This window comes from Lepisma saccharinum, chromosome 14 (assembly GCF_977018435.1).
Source record: "Lepisma saccharinum chromosome 14, izLepSacc3.1, whole genome shotgun sequence".
NCBI lineage: Eukaryota > Metazoa > Arthropoda > Insecta > Zygentoma > Lepismatidae > Lepisma > Lepisma saccharinum.
In genome coordinates this window covers 53,954,908-53,976,697 of record NC_139242.1, presented here as the reverse complement: position 1 = coordinate 53,976,697, position 21,790 = coordinate 53,954,908, and the positions used below count along the sequence as shown (strand labels likewise).

General features: G+C 37.5%; 1 protein-coding gene across 1 annotated transcript in view; it reads left to right on the top strand.

Annotated features, from left to right (window-relative positions):
* Positions 1-21,790, top strand: part of LOC145998362 (pickpocket protein 28-like) — a 138,786-nt gene that overhangs the window by 108,889 nt on the left and 8,107 nt on the right. The window contains exons 4-7 of the mRNA XM_083134771.1: positions 6,618-6,772; positions 8,018-8,222; positions 12,464-12,734; positions 15,193-15,252. Of these exons, the coding sequence (XP_082990897.1) occupies positions 6,618-6,772; positions 8,018-8,222; positions 12,464-12,734; positions 15,193-15,252 (691 nt within the window). The remainder of the gene's footprint in view (positions 1-6,617; positions 6,773-8,017; positions 8,223-12,463; positions 12,735-15,192; positions 15,253-21,790) is intronic.

The following is a 21,790-nucleotide window of genomic DNA, read 5'->3' as shown; positions in this document are numbered from 1 at the left end:
AAAGCAATTTCCAAAGAATGGTAAAATGATGTATTTCAAAATTGTGGTCTAAATATGGGCTACTAGTAGCAATATCACAAAAAGCAATTAAAATTTTAAGAAACGGTCTTTTATCGCTAACACATTATAAAATTCATATTTATGAATAATCTGTTACAAATCATGGCATTATAAAAGCCCACATTTGTTTTATGTACCACTAATATCCATAGCGTAGCATGGGCATTTTGGGTGGGAACGCCAAGTCCGAAGGAAGAGTCGGTCCTTTTTTGCTTAATAATTTACTTATGGAATTAGTCGCCACAGGTGTTGTTTATTTGCCTCAAGTCAGCTGGGTTTTCAATAAAACATCATCTATGCATGTTTTAGCTAGAAAATGAGATGCCTCACTATTGTAGACGGTAGGGTGCAAGCGACGCACGAACTTTGCCTAATGCCCACGTGAGCTCAACGTAAAATGTCCGTCCTATATAAGCACAGGAGCAATTACATGGAGCTCTCTTTTGTCTCTGTTGCCATCGAAGTGTAAGCCTAAGTTATTGGGCTGGTAATCTTAGGATACGCTGTGTTCAAGGAAGTGTCGCCGAATTGGGCAAGGTGAATGAGTGAGTGATGTTTATTGATGTGATTGGAGGGAGGGATTGTAAACGGAAAGCACACTCACTCACTCACCTTGCCTAATTTGGTGACGCTTCCTTGAACACAGCGTATCCTAAGATTACAGCCCAATAGCTTAGGCTTACACTTCGATGGCAACAGAGACAAAAGAGAGCTCCACGTAATTGTTCCTGTGCTTATATAGGAGGTAGGTGTATGGCCTCCCTGTCGCAAGGTTCGTGCATTCCTTGCACCCTACCGTCTACACTATGCAACAAATGTTTTGAACTCTGGTGTTATATAACTTTTTTATGTCTTTTGGCATGACGCAAGTCATTAAAAAACCTACCTGAATCACAAGCGCCTCTGAACAACAGTAGACGTCATTGTTGTGAGTGATCCAACTACTGATTGATACTGATTGATTTGGTTTATTTTATTTGCTTTTCTACCACTTTTGGTTAATCGTGAATATGAATGTGAGTGATGATACTGATGAAGGGACATCACAAAGAGCACCGTGCTCACGCCGGGATTTGAAACAGGGACCTCTGTCGTCTTGGCACAAAACACACTGACACGGAAGTGGGCGGATGATCCAACTATTGTACTCTACTGACGTAGCAGTGCCGATTAGTAATTCAGACAACTGTTTATTGCATCTTTTTGAGAATGGTGATCAACATTTTAAAATAATTTTGTCCACAGACCATTTAATGTTAAGAGATTTCAAAGGAATGCTAAACATTTCCATTGACACAATATTAAGCAGTTAGATAATAATGAAACGTCGATGAAGGATGCCAATTACATGTACGAGGGCCACTATTTATATTTTGAGCCTTGGCAACACTGATTGAAGTTAGGCGCGATTTGACGTTTGCACGGAATCGTCTGGCATTATTGACCATAACGTACTTCAAATGTTTTGTCAATAGCTTCATTTGTGTTGTTTATGTTGCCTTGGAGATTGCGCGACAACAATAAAATGGAATTAACTCGTGTACATATTCGTGCGATGATTTGTTACGATTTTCGACGTGGATTATCAAGACAACAGTGCATCGATGAACTTACTTCCACATTTGGCGATGAAGCCCCATCCTTTGCCACTGTGAAACGCTGGTATAACGAATTTAATCGTGGCCGCCATTCGCTCACCGACGAGATTCGCGAAGGTCGTCCAAAATCAGTTGTTGGTCAAGAAAACATTGATGCTGTGCAAAACCTAATACTGCAAGATCGTCATGTGACATACTGTGAGATTGAGGCAACCATAGGCATTAGTTCCACCAGCATATATAAATGTAAAATATTACATGATCATTTAGCTGTGAGAAAGGTATGTTCTCGTTGGATCCCACACAATTTGACAACAACTCAAAAAGACGCTCGCGTCAATTGGTGCAAACAAATGCTCAATAAATACAATCGTGGTGCTTCAAAAGACGTATATACGATTGTAACAGGTGACGAATCATGGATATATGCAGTGATCAGAACGCTACATTTTAAAAGTAGCTTCGCTACAGCTACAGCTATTCTTCCAAAATGTAGCTTCGCTACAGCTACCACTACATTTACCAAAAAGTAGCTCGCTACGCTACTCCTGTTCGCTACTCGCTACTTCGCTACTTTTGCGCTACTTATGCATAAAAAAAATAAAAATAACCATGTGGATATTAAAAAAAATCCCCTACTACTGGTAAATAGATTATGTTATTTATTATCATGATTCCCGTCACTCGATAATTTTGATAGCAGTGTTACTTCAGTTACTTATTTTTACTATAGTTTTTGAGAATAACATACCTATGCAAGTGGCATTTCAATTCAAATTTGATATATGAATATTGCAATTAGGGTCTTACCCAAATTAATGATTACAACTATACACAAATGAAATTTGGTAGGATTACGTATTTATGTTCACATCAACATATTTTTCTTGAGAATAAATATTTCATTTTTTAATAGACTGATATGAAAGCAGCATTTTGAGTGAAAAGTACCTGGGGCCCTTTGTTTACAAAAGGACTCTAAGTTCGATACCCAGTGGAGGCACATAGTGGCTCGGATCCAGTCTCGATCAGCTTTTCTATGCATAAAATGGACTCAAAACAAAAACTAGAAAAGACGCCAAGTTGGGAGGATGGGATCCTCCTGCTCCTCCATTTCCCACAATGTTCATCATTCTTCCTCATTCTCACAATTAGCCGAAAGTGGCACAAAGCGACTATAGATAAGAGAATAATTAAATAAACCATTCATCCTCATTGTCATGATTGAGAAGAGTTGAAGAATAGATGAGGAGGTAAACAGAAGAGGACAAATGGGTGGTGGACTATATCAAAGTGTTCGAACATTAATATGGAACAGGGATGTACCTATGAAATGCAAGAAGGTAATATATAACACATACTATGTGCCAATAATTACGTGACATAGAGAGACAAGAAAAAGATGCAGACAGTGGAGATGAAATTTTTAAGGAGTCTATGGGAGAAGACTAGAAGGGATAGAATAAGGAATGAGGAGATCCGACAGACAGTGGGTGTGGTGAAGCTTCAAGACAGGATAGATCAGGCATGGATGAGATGGTTCGGGCACATGAAGAGGATGGATGCAGAAAGACTACCAGTAAGAGATTATAATGCACAAGGAGTGGGAATAAGACCGGGGGGGAGGGGACCAAGATGTCGGTGGAAAGAGCAGATAGCGGAGAGTGTTAGGAGAAGAAGACAAGATTGTAACACCGTGAAAAGAGAGGAGTAGTGGAAGACCAGGAAATAATGGAGAGGCTTGACTTCTATGCCGACCCAGCCAGAGGCAGGAAACTGCGAAGGATGATGATGTCATGATTAGTAAACGTTACAGAAAAGTGACGCAAAAGTAGAAAAAATACATAAATTTGAAAACTATGTATATTAACTAAAGAAAATTGTCGTTTCTGCAGAAAGTCAATAACTCATACGTACTTTTCACAATATGATATAATATATTGAGGAAACTGTCGTGTAAACCCGAGTGTTCTAAACGTATTGTAATTTTAAAATTTGTGAACAAATATTATCGCGAAAATAATTGTAATTCCAAAAACTCTATCATTCTTGTAAGAATAATTTCTTGCTGGTGAGATCCTATATACTGACAATGATCAATGCTGTTAACGTACTGAACCATTTATTGCTGGCACTATTCCTTTGTCAGTGCAGCGGAAAAAACATCACTCGTTTTTGCACTGCAAGTTGTTTTTTACACAGCAATTAATGACATTTTGGTGTCTCTTACACCATGGATATCCACAGGATTTTTTCCGGGGGTGATGCAAACGAGCAGCGATGCAGCTCAAAAAAACATAGCTGCTAGCTGGAATATATTCATATATGTCAGTTAGTTATCTGGATATCTGAATTATTCAGATACTAATTAAATAACATGCAGATATCTATAATCTACAATCTAGATAATCTGTATTTCCATGTAATAGACTTTGTCCTTATGAACCTCCTGCAAAATTAAAGGTTATTGTCGATTTTTTCTGACGCTGTTGCCACATTCAAAATTCACCTCAAAATGCTGAGAGAAAATGTAGCTGTAGCGAAATTTTCGCTACAACTACAGGAATTTTGTAGCTTCGCTACAGCTACAACTACAATTTTCAAAATGTAGCATCGCTACAGCTACAGCTACAAATTTTGTAGCTAGCTACTGTAGCGACGCTACAAGTAGCGCGCTACTTCTGACCACTGGATATATGCATATGAGCCGGAACGTAAACAGCAGTCGACTGTATGGGTGTTTCAAGATGAACCCAATCCAACAAAAGTTGTTCGCGCTCGAAGCACATCGAAACAAATGGTCGCCTGTTTTTTCGGGAAAACTGGTCATGTGGCAACTGTGCCTTTAGAGGAACGTAGAACGGTCAACTCTGAATGGTACACAACAATTTGTTTGCCAGAGGTCTTCAGTCAAATACGGAAAACAAACAAACGCCGTCGGATCATTCTTCATCAAGACAATGCCAGCTGTCACACATCTCGTCTAACAACCGACTTTATGAACAGTCAAAAAATCGAATTGATGGGTCATCCGCCGTACAGTCCTGATTTGGCACCCAATGACTTCTTCTTGTTCCCGAATGTCAAGAATAAATTGCGTGGACAACGATTTTCGTCGGCGGAAGATGCCGTTGATGCGTTCAAAAACCATATTATGGAGGTGTCTCAAGAAGATTGGAAAAACTGCTTTGACAAATGGTTCGAACGAATGCAAAAGTGTATTGACCATAAAGGAGAATACTTCGAAAAACAATAAAGCAGTTTTCAATGCCAAATTCCTGTCTTTTCATTTTTAGGCTCAAAATATAAACAGTGACCCTCGTAGCCTACAATATACACATCTAAACTCCTTCCCCACACATACAACATCATGTGTCGTATGAGAAAGCTTATATTAGCATTCCCTCTGTCACATGCAAAGGTAAAGGTAAGTGCAAGTGCACACATGTCATGAAGGCATATGGGGTGATTTTGAGGTAGAGCTCCACATATTCTTAGGACTTCAGTTTTAGTGCGGGATGATTTCAGGCAGGATTTGTTCCACTTGTATGTGTTCCTGTGCTACGATTGACTGGATAATTATAAAAATACTGTCAGTTTCTGTTGTCTAAAGCTTATGTATCTTGATTTTTGATTGATTTATTTCATTTCATTTTACTGCCTCGTGGCTAATGTGCGAAGATGGGGATGAGTGATTAAATTGATGAATAGACATTTACAAACAACCATGCCCGAGCGGGATTCGAATCTGGGACCCCTGGCATCGCAGCACGATGTGCTAACCACTTAGCCACGGGGTCCGGCTTACGTATTTCGAATATTTAATTTAAAAAAAATGAAAACTTATTGACATTCAAACAAAAAGCAATTATTGCATGTTTATCCAAACTGTGTGTGTGTGGGGGGGGGGAGTATATAATGAACAATTCTTTTGGGGGGATGTATCTACAGCCTTGGGGGATGGGCACACCCCTGTGGGGACATGTCAGGAAAAATTCCGACCTTACATCACCCACTACAGGAATTGAACTCGGGTCTCCCATATGGCAGTCACATGCTCTGCCAAATGAGCTATCACAGCCACACTGCCACATGCTCTATGTCAATTCATTTTTGAGTCAGTTGAAAGACTCCAACCACCTGCTGCCTTAGGGGAATTGCACCCCATTACTCACTGTCACATAATAGCATGATTCATTGTTTGCAAAGTTAGAGTGCAGCTGTAGGAGAGAGAGAGAAAGTGAAAGATTGACTAATTTGGACTATTATACTTTGCTTTCCTGACACTTTTGCCTCATTGCGAAGATGAGGATGAGTGGTGATACAAACAACACCCATGCCATGCTGAGATTTGAATCCAGGACCCTTGCAGCCCTGAAATTTTCCACTACAATGGTTATTTTTTCAAACATGAGCTCCCCTTACTGGGTAGCTTAGAATAGGGAAATCTAATCTTCAACATTAGCGTAATGTTCTCCTAGGAACGGGAGACCAAACTAGGGACCTTTATATGTCCCGATGGGTGGTGTAGCTCGATCACCATTCATTCTCATGACAAAAGAGCACTCCTTTTGCTGATAGCTCAGCGGGAAGGAGCGAGAGGTGAAACACACATTCAAGAGATGGCAAAACACAATCACTTGGATTTTATGCTTTTAAGATTGGATCACACATGGTTAGATACCTGCCTTTCGCTGGTAGATCTGATCTCGAAAGCGAACACTTAGGCGTAAGCATGATTAAATAACATACATACACACATATAAAAACATATTAATTAACCCTTATACCTAATAACTGGCCAGCTGTTAATTTAATACAAAACAAAAAAGGAGTAAAGATCAATCCCGATCTTTACATGTATTGATACATGATTGTAGACACAAAATTAATATAGGCTTAGTTTTCAATTTTTATTCTCAGCTAGGAAAAAACACTCATTCTCTTTCTCTTTTAAAGTCAACCCAGGATTGCAATGACATGATATGGCGTTGTACATGGCAGGGGGTTTTAACCAAATGCTGCAATGAATTGTTCTACCCTACAGTGACAGAGGATGGCCTCTGTTACTCATTCAACATGATGGATCATGAAGAGTTATTTACCAAAGAAGTGTAAGTGGAGTCAGATAAACTCATTAATAGAATGAGTGAGTGCCCAGCATGCTTTATTTATCATATTAGTTACAATTATTGGAATTTTATTTTGGGGCAGTGATCAATTATTTCTCTCAAGAAAAAATTGGTAAAGAGCTGGAATTCAAGTAACTCTAACTAAAGAACATTGGATCTAAAACAAAAATTAAATACTCCCTCTGTCCCATAATTATAGTCCGGTATGCCAAAATGGTGACTTTTTATTTATGTTCTTTTGGATATTGATCGGCAAATTTGTACTGATCCTTGAGTAATAACGTTGTATGACTCATTCCAGTGTTTAATTTTCTTCTTCTGTATACACCAATGTCACAGTTTGCCTATCGGACAAATATTATGAGACAACAAACAAAAGTGTACCGGTCAATAATTATGGGACAGAGGGAGTAATAAATGAAGGGTAAAGGGAAAAATGAGGAATTTGCATTTTTAGCAATTTTGCAATGAATTGATCATGTATGCAATTGGAACTATAAAACTGTCAATTAATGAAGGGTTAAAAGCCCTGTATCTACATTTAATGTGCAGTACCATATTTAATATACATTTTTATTAATCTCCATTTTAAATGTATATATTGTATTGTCTTCTAATTTCTTCATTTTTTTTCCAATTCACCTTTTTATTCAGTAAAGGTGCAAATATTGGCTAAATTTAATCTTAAATATCTTTCTAATTCGAAAAAACTTCATCACCTAATTTTTGTATAATGTTGAGCCTTAAGAGGTCTCGTCCACTTGGGTTACAAGAGTATGAAACTTTTGATCTTTTGCTTATAGTATACAAGGGAATTCAGGCACCTCAATTGTTATAATTTCCAGACTTATCTAGCACTGCACAGTAAACATACTAGATATTATTGAGGTGTTTTCTCCCTTCATTTTTATTTTGTGCCTGAGATATAAGAAACTATTAAAAATATCCATCAGATTCATTGTAATATAGCACAGAAACTACTAATCTGAGAGCAAAATTGTTCATAAACAAATAGCAGTGCTGGCTAATGGTTTGGAACATTAGTGGTTGCAGCGAAAATGTAAAATTATATAGAAAAATAAATTTTCACTGCAACCACCAATGTTCTATATATATACAAATATGACTGTTTCTGCAATGAAATTGTTTCAAAGGTATACTATGAAACAATTTATATGACATAATGTTACATTCAGTAAAATAGCTTATAACATATTTTAATTTCAGAATTCATGACCTAGAAAACAATGTTGACACTTCAAAGTATGATAGTGGTTGGACACTAGAAAATGGATATCCGGCTAGTGCAAGGATGAATACATACCCTCGTCGTTCTATGGGGGCAGGGTATCCAGCTGGCTTGTCTGTTTTTCTTGATTTGAGAGGGGAAGATATGGACCAAAAGTGTTCAGGAGCTTCATATGGTTTTAAGGTAAGCCTTCAATGGTTTGAATGAATCTTAACTAGGGCTGAGCCGATACCACTATTTTCTGATACTGATACCCTAACTGATCCCTACTAATACTGATATTTATATAATTCTAGTTTAAAATAACAAAGGCTAGTTACCGAGTCATACCAACTCATCACATCACATTATTGTAATGACATTAAAAAAAAAACAAATTATTCTCATGTAGCATTATAGTACTTTAAAATGTGTTGTGACATTTGGTAATTTTTTTTATGTGAATTTATTTCTACAGGGTGACCACTTTAGGACCATTTCTTATCCAAAGGGTACTATCAAAGTAAATGGATTGAGAGAATTCTGTTATATTTTCCACACAGTTTTCTTTTCTTTCCTCGATAAAAATAAAAGCTAAGCTGTGAAAAATTTGCCTCGGGGCTTTTATAAATATGTATAAATTCAATGGGATTTGGATTAATAAAAGTTGCAATTTTTCACATCTATGGAGAAAATTCACGCAGAATGCCCAGAATTCAATGAATTTCCTTTGAGTAACCACCCTGTTCTAGACCCAGAGGAATCAAAAACCACCTGGCTCAGCTAGACATAATAGTAATGCTTGGGTCCTTTCACAAATTGATCAAAATAAAACAAACCTATGGTTTAAAACCCTTTCTTACCCCACTAGTATGTGACCAAGAATTGGCAATGAATGGTTTATTTCTACATACCCCTTACCAGGCAGTTACATGCAGTGACGTAGCATGATTCGATGAAAGGTGTAAGGCTTCCTTAGATAAACCTGACCTGAATATTGGATAAAGAAAACCCAAAAACATTTTAACTAAATAGAATCTATTTGAATCTAAGCCATGTATGGGCATACTCAATTTCAAACACAAAATGCACACACTCTATGTTAACAATAATAGCATATGTATTACTTAATGAAAATTCTCATTTATACTGTAACCCGATCCGACGATCCTTTAGTCTGAACACCTCAATCACGTCGTTGTAGAATCGGGAGTTTCTGGCCAATGTCTTTGGCAGCTCCTTTTCAATGGATATCAGTCCCAAGTTAGATTTCCTTGCCTGAGTCTGCGTGCTACGTTGAAATGTATGAATCCTCTTCAGTGCAGAAAACGACCTTTCCACCGACGAGCTTGAGGCAGGAACAGTGAGGAACAATTCTGTTAGTTTGTACACTTGTTCAACAGCTTCATTCAAATGGGTAGTACGCAAGTACTCATGAAGTTCAAACACACTCTTTACTCGATATTCAGCTTCAGAATAAATTACCTGTAGCTCAACTTTCAACTGGTAGCAATTGAAAAATCTTGCATACAGCTTAGTTTAGGACACAAACTCTTCTTCTGGAAAGGTCATGTCATATTTTTATTCTTATTGTGGGAAATGCGTAGAATACAATTTGCAAATGCAAATGCATTCGAGAATATTACTCATTATCATGGTTACGATATTTGCGCACATTTTGAAAAGCATATCAAGCAACTTAGTGAAAGGAAAAGGTAAAAAAAATTCTGTAAATCATAACGCTAAGTATTACGTGCATGCTTTAACATTACGGGTAACTGGGATGCACGCGCCAAACTTTGCGAGCGCTGCCTGATCTAGGATTGCCAGACATTCCTCTTTTATCGTTAACTTCGCTGCTTCTAATGGAGGTAATATCCAACATTAAACCATCTCGTTTGTGAACTTAATAGTTAGTTTACACATTAAAAATGACACCCGTTTTGTTACACCTCCCGTCAAGCATTGTTGAAAAAACACGGGAGTCGAATTTTCTTGTTCTCTTCCGACCGTGGCAAGCATATGAGTCATACGCAGCGGCAACCATGCCAACGTAAGCTTCGCCTGCCTGAGGACCAATATATTCTCGCCAGTTAACACCCACTGGTAATGCGCCTTACATCTGGCTCAGAATCGGGGTGCCCTGTCATTGGTTGAGAAGATACTACGTAAGCAAACACACCCGCCATGGGCGAGTCCAAATCATTTCTCCCATTCACCCGCACGTAAGTCCTCTGAAGAAGCCTTACAGAGAAACAACTCGAATCAAAACAAGTCCTCAAATATTTCTACTTGCAGTCTGATATTTCTGTGTGTGTTCAAGCGATAAACACGGGAATGAAATAAGTTTTCTTCAATAATTTCAACTTATAAGGTGGACTTACAAGTCTTACGTGGGCACTACACCGCTGGTTACATGCCTTCGAGGTCAAGTTTTGGTGCAACTTTCACTTTACTCATCCCTTTCATCTTGTCAGCTCCTTCCCATGAGGGTGAACGAACTTTAGAAAATGACAAATATTGACAGACGAGTTACTCTTGGCTGTGCTTTTAGCCTCTCAAGAATAATGGTATCGGATGGTACGGTGAAATACATCGTATTGGCTCAGCCCCAATCTTAACCCATTCACCAATGTTGATGTCCCTCACCTGCAAGATTTAATATGGTTCTCACCTTATTGATAAGCCAAAGGTTGCTTTTTTTGCCTCTATTCTGAATATTTCTGGCAGATGGTGCTCACTGTACCTTCCCTGGCTCAAACACTGTACTTTGCGCAAGTCTTCTTTTATTTCTTTCCCTTCATGTGTTTTGATCTGAACAATGTTCGCCATTGTTCACCGCATAATGGTGCTGCTGGCATGTGAATGGGGGTAAGGGGGGTGTAAGTTCAGGTTGTTATGGCTGTGATTTTTTTTATGTTAAAATATGAAAAAATATAGTCCATACAAAACAAAATATACCATATTACCTCAATCTCATTATAAAGAATTATTAGGCACACATGAATGTACATTATACACAGAAAGTTACAAAATCAACTTATTTATGATGCGCCCAATATAAACCACCATAAAACTCATGAAAGTAAAAATGCATATGTTCTAAATATACTTGCATTTAATTTATAATTCAGATGTGGAAATTATGTTTTTGGACATAATGGCAAATGTCTTTGGAAGAAAGCTAATTTAACATACTTTAGAGATCATTTGATGAACAGGATATATCTATTAGTTTTACTTTTAGAAAATACATTATCAGACACTTTCCTGTATGAGTAAGTTGATCTACATGATGCTATTTCTTTCTGATAGATGTTAGAAAAAGAAAATAGTCCTCTGATGACAAATGAAGGGACCCAATCTCCCATGTCTTCATAATTTAGAAAAGAATATTTGATTTTGGTAAATGCGCACATCTCCTAGATTTATTAATTGATATCTATTAGCAATGACTCTTATATTGGCAAAGGACATGCCTCAATGTGAGTTAACCACGGAATTTTCACATCATGACTGCCATTCAAAAGTAGAGACAGGATTAAAAAGAAAGGATGGTGTAGTGATTAATGCTATTGCCTTGTAATCAAGGAGTAGTGTGTTTGATTCCCCGTGGAAGCATATTGACAGTGGTTAGGATTCCATTTTAGTCTAGTCTCAATTAGCATATCTGAGAAAGTTAACTTTAAACAACATTGTTCAGGAGATGAGGAAATTTTTTTTCCATCTGATTAATGAAAAAATAGCAATTAAAATTTCACATATGTTAATTTTTTTTATATAGGAACCTAGGGACCTGTAAAAGTTATTTTTAAAAACGTAACATATTCTTGCATCTGTCAATGCACCTGAAAAGTTACTCTTGACTTCTGCTAACTCCTAATCATGTTTCTTGATTTTAATATAATTTAATGTTTCAGGTGTCATTCAAGTGGCAGTTCTCAGTGTTTCGATGACCCCTCTTTCTTCCTTTACCCAGAAATAGACATGCACATTTAACACAATTTTCTGCTCGCCAGAGGACAAACATTTGCCTTTTCTATGCTTGTTCCTGAAGCATTCCAGAAAAATGTAATGGATTATTCCCTTTGTTCACTTCAGCTCACTGAAGATAAACACAGTTAACAGAGTGCCAAGTAGTCTCTCCATCTCGTGGTGATTATGACAAGTTAAATACTCTGTAGATTCTAAGGAGTGGCACATCATGGCTGAAATATGAAATAACTCAATAGTTAAAGAAGCAGGTGTCATATGTCCTGAATATAAGCCAGAGAAAGTCGAGTCCATCAAACACACTGGAGATAACGAGTGGGCATGATGGATATATCTGTCATACCCACTAGAGCAACCTTACCTGGCGAATAAAGGAATTACTATTATTATTAATCATCCAACAGTAGTTAAATGCTAAGAATGGTTTTCACAATGACATTTCCTCATTTTAGGTAATGCTCCACAGTCCATCAGAATTTCCACTTGTGAAGAGAAGTTTCACACGAATACCTTTGGACAGCCAAGTGGTCCTTGTGGTGAGTCCTCAGGTAACAATTACCAGCAATCGCCTGTACAAGGTTTCATCTAAGAAGAGAATGTGCCTGTTCAATAAGGAGCGGAAGTTGAGATTCTTCAAGTACTACACGCAGCAAAACTGCCAAAAGGAGTGCCTGACCAATCACACACTGAATTTGTGTGGATGTGTTGCATTTCATATGCCACGTAAGTAAAATACATCACACAAAATACAGCGTTATTAAAAAAGAATGGTACAAAACTAAGGTTAATTTATTTTAAAGTGAAAAGAGATACAAAAGCTATTCTGGTGGGAAAGAAGAAAGGAAGGTTGTAAATTTATAGCCTGTGGTTGTAGTGGACATAAAATCTGATAAAGGCGCTACATGTTGTTAGCTAAAATGGCAACAACGAAGGTAGAGCATGCATATTGCGTAATGGAATTTGAAAGAACAGGGGCAGTTGTTACAGTTCGTGCGAAACCAAGCCAAGCAAGTAAAGACAGTGTGTACGTTCCTCCATTACCACAGAACCTGGATAATTTAAAGCAGCGCATCTCTCATGCAGTGGAGCTGACAACCGAGGATGTTGGAATGCATCTGGCAAGAAATGGATTATCGTTTTGACATCTGCAGTGTTACCCAGGGTACTCATATCCAACATTTGTAATTGCCCAGGTAAATTTACAACCTTCCTTTCTTCTTTCCCACCAGAATTGCTGTTGCATCTCTTTTCACTTAAAAATAAATTAACTTTACTTTTGTACCATTCTTTTTGAATAACCCTGTATTGTTTTCCATTCTGTCTAAATCAAGGATAAAGCATACCAAAATTATGTTTGTTGGATAAAACTAATGACTAAATGTCACATAATCCTGCACTGTAGCATCAGGCTTTGGGCTCTGGCTACAGTACATGCGCTGGTTCTAGTCTCCTGAGTGTTTGGCCAGTGTATGGGACCAGTGGCCACCCATCATTGTGAGGAAACTGGGTGCTACAAATGAGTAGCCTGACCCAGTCATGGAAACCTACATCAACAACCAGGGGTTTGTCGTGATGACCACACGTCATTGTAACTGATTGTATGATCACCCACCTCTCCTGAGGCATGTGGGTGTGTGGTCGGTAGTTGGTAGGCAGATCCTCGCCCTCAAAGCTGTTGGACCACAGGTTATTATTATTATTATAAATGTCACATGAGGGTGAAAAGTTGCACTTAAAAATATTGGTCGAGCTTGAGTAGCTGGGCTGGCAATCTGCTCAAGGATTTTAACAAGAAGTGTCCACCCTCTGAAAGTTTATCTTCATGAGGACAGATATCACTTTCATTCTCCAGAAGACATGACGAAGATTGAGTTTAAATGCTCACTCTCAGATCTGGCCTCTTTCCTTTAGAACAGTATTTCAGTACAGAGCCCTGACATCAATCATACCAAGCCACGAGAAGTTCTTCTGAACTAGTTTTTCCCCAACAAATATCTTGAAAATCAAATCAATAATATAGTCATAAGTTTTCAGAGTATAATAATATATACTCTGATTTCCTAATTAGCATTAATTGGAAGTTTTCAGTGTTCAAAATGCAACATGCAAATGAAAATCAGCACTTAGCAAATTACTTTAATGTTGTAGGTTTGAGGAAACTACAATATTTCATTAGATGCAGTGGCTGACAACAAATTTAAACCTGCTTTTATATTTGTCAACAAGTCTAAACATAATGAAACTTTACTGTTTATGATTATGGCATAATTCATTTATTTCTTAGTATTTAATTTCAAGGGTAGATACTAATTAATGTATAAATGTTTCAACATTAGAAAGTTATTTACTAGTAAAGCTATTGGGATCGGAACCTATACATTTCACAAAAGAATGTACTGGCCTCTGGTCTAACAAAGGTTGAGAACCACTGCTTTAAAACATCCATAGTATTTGCTTTCTCTTCTCTAAAGTGGCAAATTTAACTGACAAGCCACCAAGAGAGCATTTGATGTAGACCATGTGAGTATGCACACATAAATCAGATATTGCTTTGGCTACTGGAAAAACCAAGTCATGAAAAAAAAGCCAGAGCATGCAAACAATTTTCAAAGGTAAGGCTATGTAAATTGTTCACTGTAATAATGGGTTTAGAGCAACGGTGATCCAGGATTTTTCTGTAAGATGGCAACACTGCTTTCATTACATACTGTTATTTTTCTCCCCAAGAAGCATCTGACTATTTTCAGTGTGACTTTGCATGGTTGTATGAATGTACCACTGCTACATACTTCATTTTAAATTAACTTCGGTCTATTGGTGGCCAGATGGGCATGTCAAATACATTTCTTGTGCGACATTTCAATTTTCTTTTTCCTTTAACTTTCGTTATTGGGAGGGAAAATGTATAAATTTCACCTCCACTAAGACTAAGACTCCTGTAGAAAAAAAAAGTTTTCACCTCTGCGGAAATTAGTTCTCGAGCTACAAATTTCATCATTACAGCAAGTTTGAAAAGTGTGCACATGAAAAGTTCCTGTCCAGAGAGGCCCCTATCTGCTAAAGGTATTATAGTGTAGGAGGATAGTGCCAATACAATGATAGACCTTAATATGGCATGGTACATTTAAAATGAAAATATGTAATTTCATGTTAAAATGATTTTCCATTTTTTGTCCTATAGGAAATAGAAGCATGAAAATATGTGGTCCTCAGATGAAGGAGTGCACAAAGGAAGCAGAGGGTAAGTGTGATACAGTGTACAAACTTTGCTATATTTGCAATGGCTGATACACACAACATGGTAATTTCCAGATATTGTTTGAGAGATTATTTTTTACAAGGGCTATTGGTGAATATCTTGCACTCAAGGTCAAACCTCTGTTCTCCTTCTTTGCTGTGTTTCCAGTCATGTAGCAAATAGATCCTTCTGTCTGTTTATAAATATTATACTGAATAATAACACAATACTTAATTCTAGCAGCTGACACCAAAAAGTTCTCCTAACTCTGTCATAACTTGTGAATCAGTTTCTCAGGCTCATGTACATTGGTTCCCCCCTCCCCAAAAACATGCACACATTCAGTTCACACTGGACTAGGCTAAAGTGTATTTGCTAAAGAAAGTGCCTCATCCTACAAGTAATTTTGTCACCAGAACATGAACATACTTCTGAAAATATGAAAGCTACTGATCAATTTCTTTATAATCTGCAAAATTTAATTTTTTACGCTACAGTAACTTTTAGATATCAATTGATGTCAGATGGAAACTATAGTACTCATCCAGTAGAGTTCATACATAGCTAAATATTTAGCACCCTGTTTTTTTTTCTTTTTTCCAAATTCATTCCAGGTTTGATCACTGGGGAAGGTGAGGCTCCAAAAATGATTATGTTGACCCAGCATCGCAACATTTAGGGAACTATTTATCAGTAGCGAAGCGTAGTCTTACGAAGGAGGCAAGCAATGTTTCAGTACAACAAAACATGTAGTACAATGCCACGCCAAGAGGGGGATTAAAGGTTTATAGCCTCATTGGCCCGGTCGCTGGATTTGTCAAAATATCATAATAAAGTGACGGTTCTAAAAATAAACCATATGATCCTCAAACGTCACATTTACTTTCGAAATTCCAGGTAACGTTATTCGTATGGTAGTAAACGTCTTACATATGCGAACTTTCCGCATACGACTAAAGGGGTACGTATTTTCTTATTTATATATTAGTACTTTTATTTGTTCATAATTTTTTAATGTGGACAAACGGTGACCAAACGGATTTAGGTAAAATAACTCATTTATTTAATTTACACTGCGTGATTGTAATTTAGGATTTGTGGGCACCCTAAAAATCGTATTCGGAGTCAAACATTAAAATAAAAAGTTAAACACAAACTTTAAAAATTCCATTTCAAACAAAAGAAACACATGCATAGACGATGTACTCACCACAAAGAATTCCAAACTCCTTTGCATATATAGGAAATTTCCCGCTATCGAACAATTCAACAAATCTTAGGGCTTCAAGGTTCTCAAAACGTGAAGACACTCCCATGCTCTTTCCACAACTGGAAAGCATCCACGCAAGATCACTTTGGAAATCTCTGAAACGACCGAAAGTGATACCAACCTATTTCCTTCATTTTATCCCTCATGGGAAGGAAAGATATATCAGTATGGAGATAGAAATTAAGCGGTGGAATCAGAATCATTACAGCAGAAAGAGTATATACATAATATTTAAATAATAAAGTGTCATACAGAGGCGGGGCTGGGGCCGGGGGAGGGTTGGCCCCCCTTTGGCCCAGTATTCCTAAGAAAAGGAAAGTCAAAGGCAGGAAAAGATGACAAAATGAGGACACTACTACAAAAAAATCCTGGGAGCACCACTTGTGTCATAATAATTAAACTTAAAACATGTTCTTGTGTTCATAATGTGTACAATGTATACGATTTAATTGTGCTGTGTAAATATCAGTAGAGAGTTCTTTTTAGATAGCTTTATTTTCACCCCAAGTTTTATTCAAAAGCAGTCAATTTATTGAATGTGGTTGTAAAATTTGTGAAACAGCTCACTTGAATTACTGTGTAAATAATTTGGCAGTTGCAAACACTGGTGCGGTCAACACTTTTGACGTAATTTGAGCTGGACCGAGCTGGACACAGGCTGCAGACCAAGGTTCGTCGAATCTTCCCTCCCTCCCTGGGGAAACTCTGGGGTGCAGACATCTCACTTCCTGGAAACACAAACCCCCGCCCTTTACCATCTCGCCCGAACTCCCAATATCCATTTTTTTACGAGTTTTACAATTCGCGAAATCTAAAATAAATTGTAATATAAAATGATATATATATATGGAATTTAGAACAATTATAATAACTTATTTTAGTTATTTTATGACTAAGAAATATTTTTATATTCGCGATCTTATTTACGTGTTCATGAAGACAAATATTCTTTACTCCTAGTTTTTGGTGGCAATACTATATCCTTCTGCTTTCGGTTGAGCTCGGCTATTTTCGGGAATAACGCAAGCTCAGCAAGCAGAGCTTTTGGTATAAGCGTTGTGGACGGGTTCCACTCGAATTTCACGCTTCGCCATGTGACTCCTTCGGGTGCGTTATTTTCCCGCAGAGCAGCCGCAAGCATTGAGGCTGGTGCTTGCTACAGAGCTGCTGAGGGAGTTTGCGGCCGTAATTTTTCGCTAAATCGAGTGCGATGGAAACGAAATAAGGCTAAAACATTAAGTATATTAAATGATATTCGAATAATGCAAGCAGTGCTTGCATTGCTTGTACTATATCTTCGCCTCTGCTATTTATATAGGTGACAGAACTTGACGAGTGCTAACCACGAGTTACTCAACGAAAGCTGTATGGCAGGTCTTGGGCCTCAAAGAACTATTTTGGCATGGAGTTTACTTCTTTTGTTTAGAAATCATCCAGTGAAGCAGATTAGTATTCTACATGGAAAATTGCAATATTGGAAGAGTTTGCTGAAACATTCATTTTTGCCAATGTAGTATTTACTGTTTTATTCACCAGTAATGAAGTATGAATACTACATGATTAAGGTAATGAAGCTGAATTTTTAACTTTTTATCTAGCATCAATTTTCTATTTATTTTTTATTTCCTAGAAACAGCAGAAATACAAGGGTTGCTGGAAAAGTTTCTGTAACACCAATAGTGGCGCTAATATTCGGCTATTATAAAAATCGGAAGAATAGACCTTTTTAATGTGTAAATTATCTTTGATTGTTTGTTTAAGCCTGTTCGTTCATTTTTCACAGCAGTTTGTAGTAGTAGTTTCGTGTGAGAAATGGAAATTTCTCATGAACACTTTCGGGCAATGATTTTTTTTATTTCAAATGTAGTTTAACACCGAAACAATGCATCGAGCGACTTCATTTCGCTTTTGGGGATGAAGCACCATCCAATAGGACTGTGTACAATTGGTTTTCCGAATTCCAGCGTGGTCGCACATTTCTGTGATGAATTTTGTGAAGGTCGTCCATCCATGTCTGTTGTCGCCAGTAATGTTGATGCTGTATACCATGCTGTTCATACCATGAGATTCAGGCATCCTTGAACATTAACATGAAAGTACTACATATGATTTTGCATGGTCATCTGAACGTATGGAAACTTTCAAGCCGTTGGATCCCACACAACTTCACCGAAGCTCAAAAACGGGCTCGTGTAAATTGGTGTAAAGAAATGCTAAAAAAATTCAACCAAGGCAAGTCAAATTTGGTGTACTACATCGTTACAGGGAACGAAACTTGGATCTATTCATACGAAAACAAAAATAAACAGCAATCCACTGTTTGGGTGTTTCAAAAGTTGTTCCTTTGAGGAGTGCTGCCAAGCAAAGGATTGCTTGTTTCTTTCGGATATACTGGACATGTGACAACAATAGCTTTAGAAGATCGAAGGACTGTAAATACTGAGTGGTATACAACAATTTGCTTGCCAGTGGTCATCAATGAATTGGGAAAAACAAACCCAAATTGTTGCATTATTCTTCACCACGACAACACCAGTTTCCACTCAGCACACCAAACTGTTGATTTTTTGTCCAGTAAAATGTCGAAATAATGACTCATTGTCCGTACTCACCTGATTTATCACCTAATGACTTCTTTTTTTTCCCACACATGAAAAATAAGATGAATGGTGAGCGATTTGTGTTGCCTGAAGCAGCTGTTGACGCATTCCGAACAGCGGTTTCTGAGGTATCAGCTTCAGAGTGGAAAAAATGCTTTCAAAATTGGTTTGAGAGTATGCAAAAAAGTGTATCGATCTTAAGGGTGAATAATTTGAAAAACAATAAAGCCATTTCCAGAATTTCACATGTCTTTTTTCATATTGATTAGAGAAACTTTTCCAGCAGCCCTCGTAAGCAGCTCAAGTCAAAACTATTTTCATTCAAAATTGTCAAAGTAACATTAGTTTGCTTGTTGCATTTTGTTCATTACAATGAACAACAGAGCACATTTCCAAATTGTCAATAAAAAATGCATGTTGATTATCTCTTGAGCAATGATTGTATTGTGAAGTGACCTTTCCACATCACCAGAGCTAGGAATTTTAATATATAACTAAGCAAAGAAAAAATATCTGATACATTAGAAAGCGACATAAAGGAAAACTTGCTTCTTCTTACTTGTTTATAATTAGTCATCTAGAAAACTGTTAAAATAGATTACATTCAAAATGTCTATGTTCTTCTGAGTGAGGCTACATCTGCGGTCACTAAGCAGATACTTGTAAGTTGAAAAAGAACGTTCAACGTCAACAGACACAAGTGATGCATATTTTGTTTTCAACCGGTAATCCACATCCTTGTTGGTTGCGACTTTTTGAATATCAGGGTTTTTGGCTAAACTTTGTTCTAACTTCTCTTTCTCGACCCCTTGCAGCTCTCGTTGCACATCCATCAAAACAGCCCACTGTGCTTCCTTTTCAGGACACTGCTCCTCCAGTTTTGTGATTGCAGTAGTAAGGAAAGAGAAGCCATGTACAATATAGAGTTAATCTTGCAATTCCTGTTTAAGTGCAAGTTTTTTGGCTTTTTCTACAGCAGAGGAATCACTAGGCAAAGCATCTAAAAATTTTGATATTGTATGGAAATGATTTCTAATAAACACTGCAGCTTTTAACCATGTACCCCATCTAGTGAGGATAGGAGAGGGTGATAGTGGAAGTTTCATAATTTCTACGTACCTCTGTATTCTAGAAGGAGCCTTTTTCAGTATTTTCTTAATGCTAGAAACAAATTCATTCACATATGTATATTCATCTTTAAGAGCTTCACAAACTCGATGCAAAGCATGAACAATGCAGGTCACATGTTTTAAGTTAGGATACATATTCTTCAGATCAGAAAATGTAGCTAACATGTAAGATGCTTGGTCTGTAAGAACTAACCACACACTATCATATTTTACGCCCTCCGGCCACAATACAAAACATGCATCATTGAAACTTTGCATTACACTTGCATTATCTGTTTTGCCGAGAAAATAAGTTTTTAAAAGCATGGGTTTCACTTGATGTCCATTGAGAGGTGCTACTAAAATGTTCAAAACTTACCTGTTTTGCCTATCTGTGGTTTCATCTAGTATGAAATAGACTGGATGGTGAGCTACTACTTGCCTGATCTGCGAGATTTTAGCTTCATAAAGAGGTTGAAGGTAAGATTTCCTTAAGGTCCTCTCATCTCGAACAGACTTCCCAGTATATTTTTGCAAATATGATTTCATGATAGGATTGTTAAGTTTCGCTATAAATGTACTTGCTGTCTCACTGAAAAATTCATTTGTATTTCTGGAACTCGAAGATGCAAGTGCCACACCAATGAATTGCTGTCGCTTCCCACCTTTACCATCTCATAGTTCTTTATTCCTGACGTGCTTCCCACTTTGTAGATGATGCACAACCCGAGTGCGTTGGTGTTTGTCATGAACAGCAATAGAAATATCACACACATCACACCTCAGAAAAGATCCATCACTCTGAATGCCATCACCGCTAAACTGTTTAACAACGTTCTGCAGTTTCCCAACATTTACTTGTTTTGGCATGGTGAACAAGCAAATCCGATGCATAGATCAGTCGATCACAGACTGCAGTTACCTTGCTCGCTGAGACAGGAGAAAGAAACTAAAACAAAACAGCTTTCCTACAACAATTCGTAAACAATACAGCATAGGACAAAAAGAGCATGAAATTCTAGCAATTGTAACGCGTCATTGTTGGCACTGTTTAAAGTCCGCATGCTTACTACATTAACGTCCAAGAACTGAAGAAAATTGTTGTGCGGTACACAAGAATCGCATGCCAAGAAGCCGTGACTCGAATGTGGATGGGGTTAAACAGCACGCGAGTTGTATTAAAAAAAATGATAAAGATGCAAAATGGGCGAAAAGGTGTAAAAGGTTCTGAGATTGTGAAAAAGGTGCAACCGAAACACTATGAGTAGAGTTCAATACATGCTTATTTTGGGGATGAGTCACTTTTTTACCCATTTTCACACAAAAAAAAAAATTAAGCACCTAAAATTCCTAGCTCTGCACATCACATAGTGAGATATCAATATTTGAAGAGCAGGATGTCATGCACACTTATACCATCAAATTCACCTTCATGTTCAGGGTTTTGTATTCAAGGGGTTCCAGGTTTGATACTCAGTGGAGGCACAGTGCTCCAGAATACCTTTAAACTGTGGGCCAGTAGCACAGTGCCATTGTAGATGATGTAGCAATAGTGACCAGTG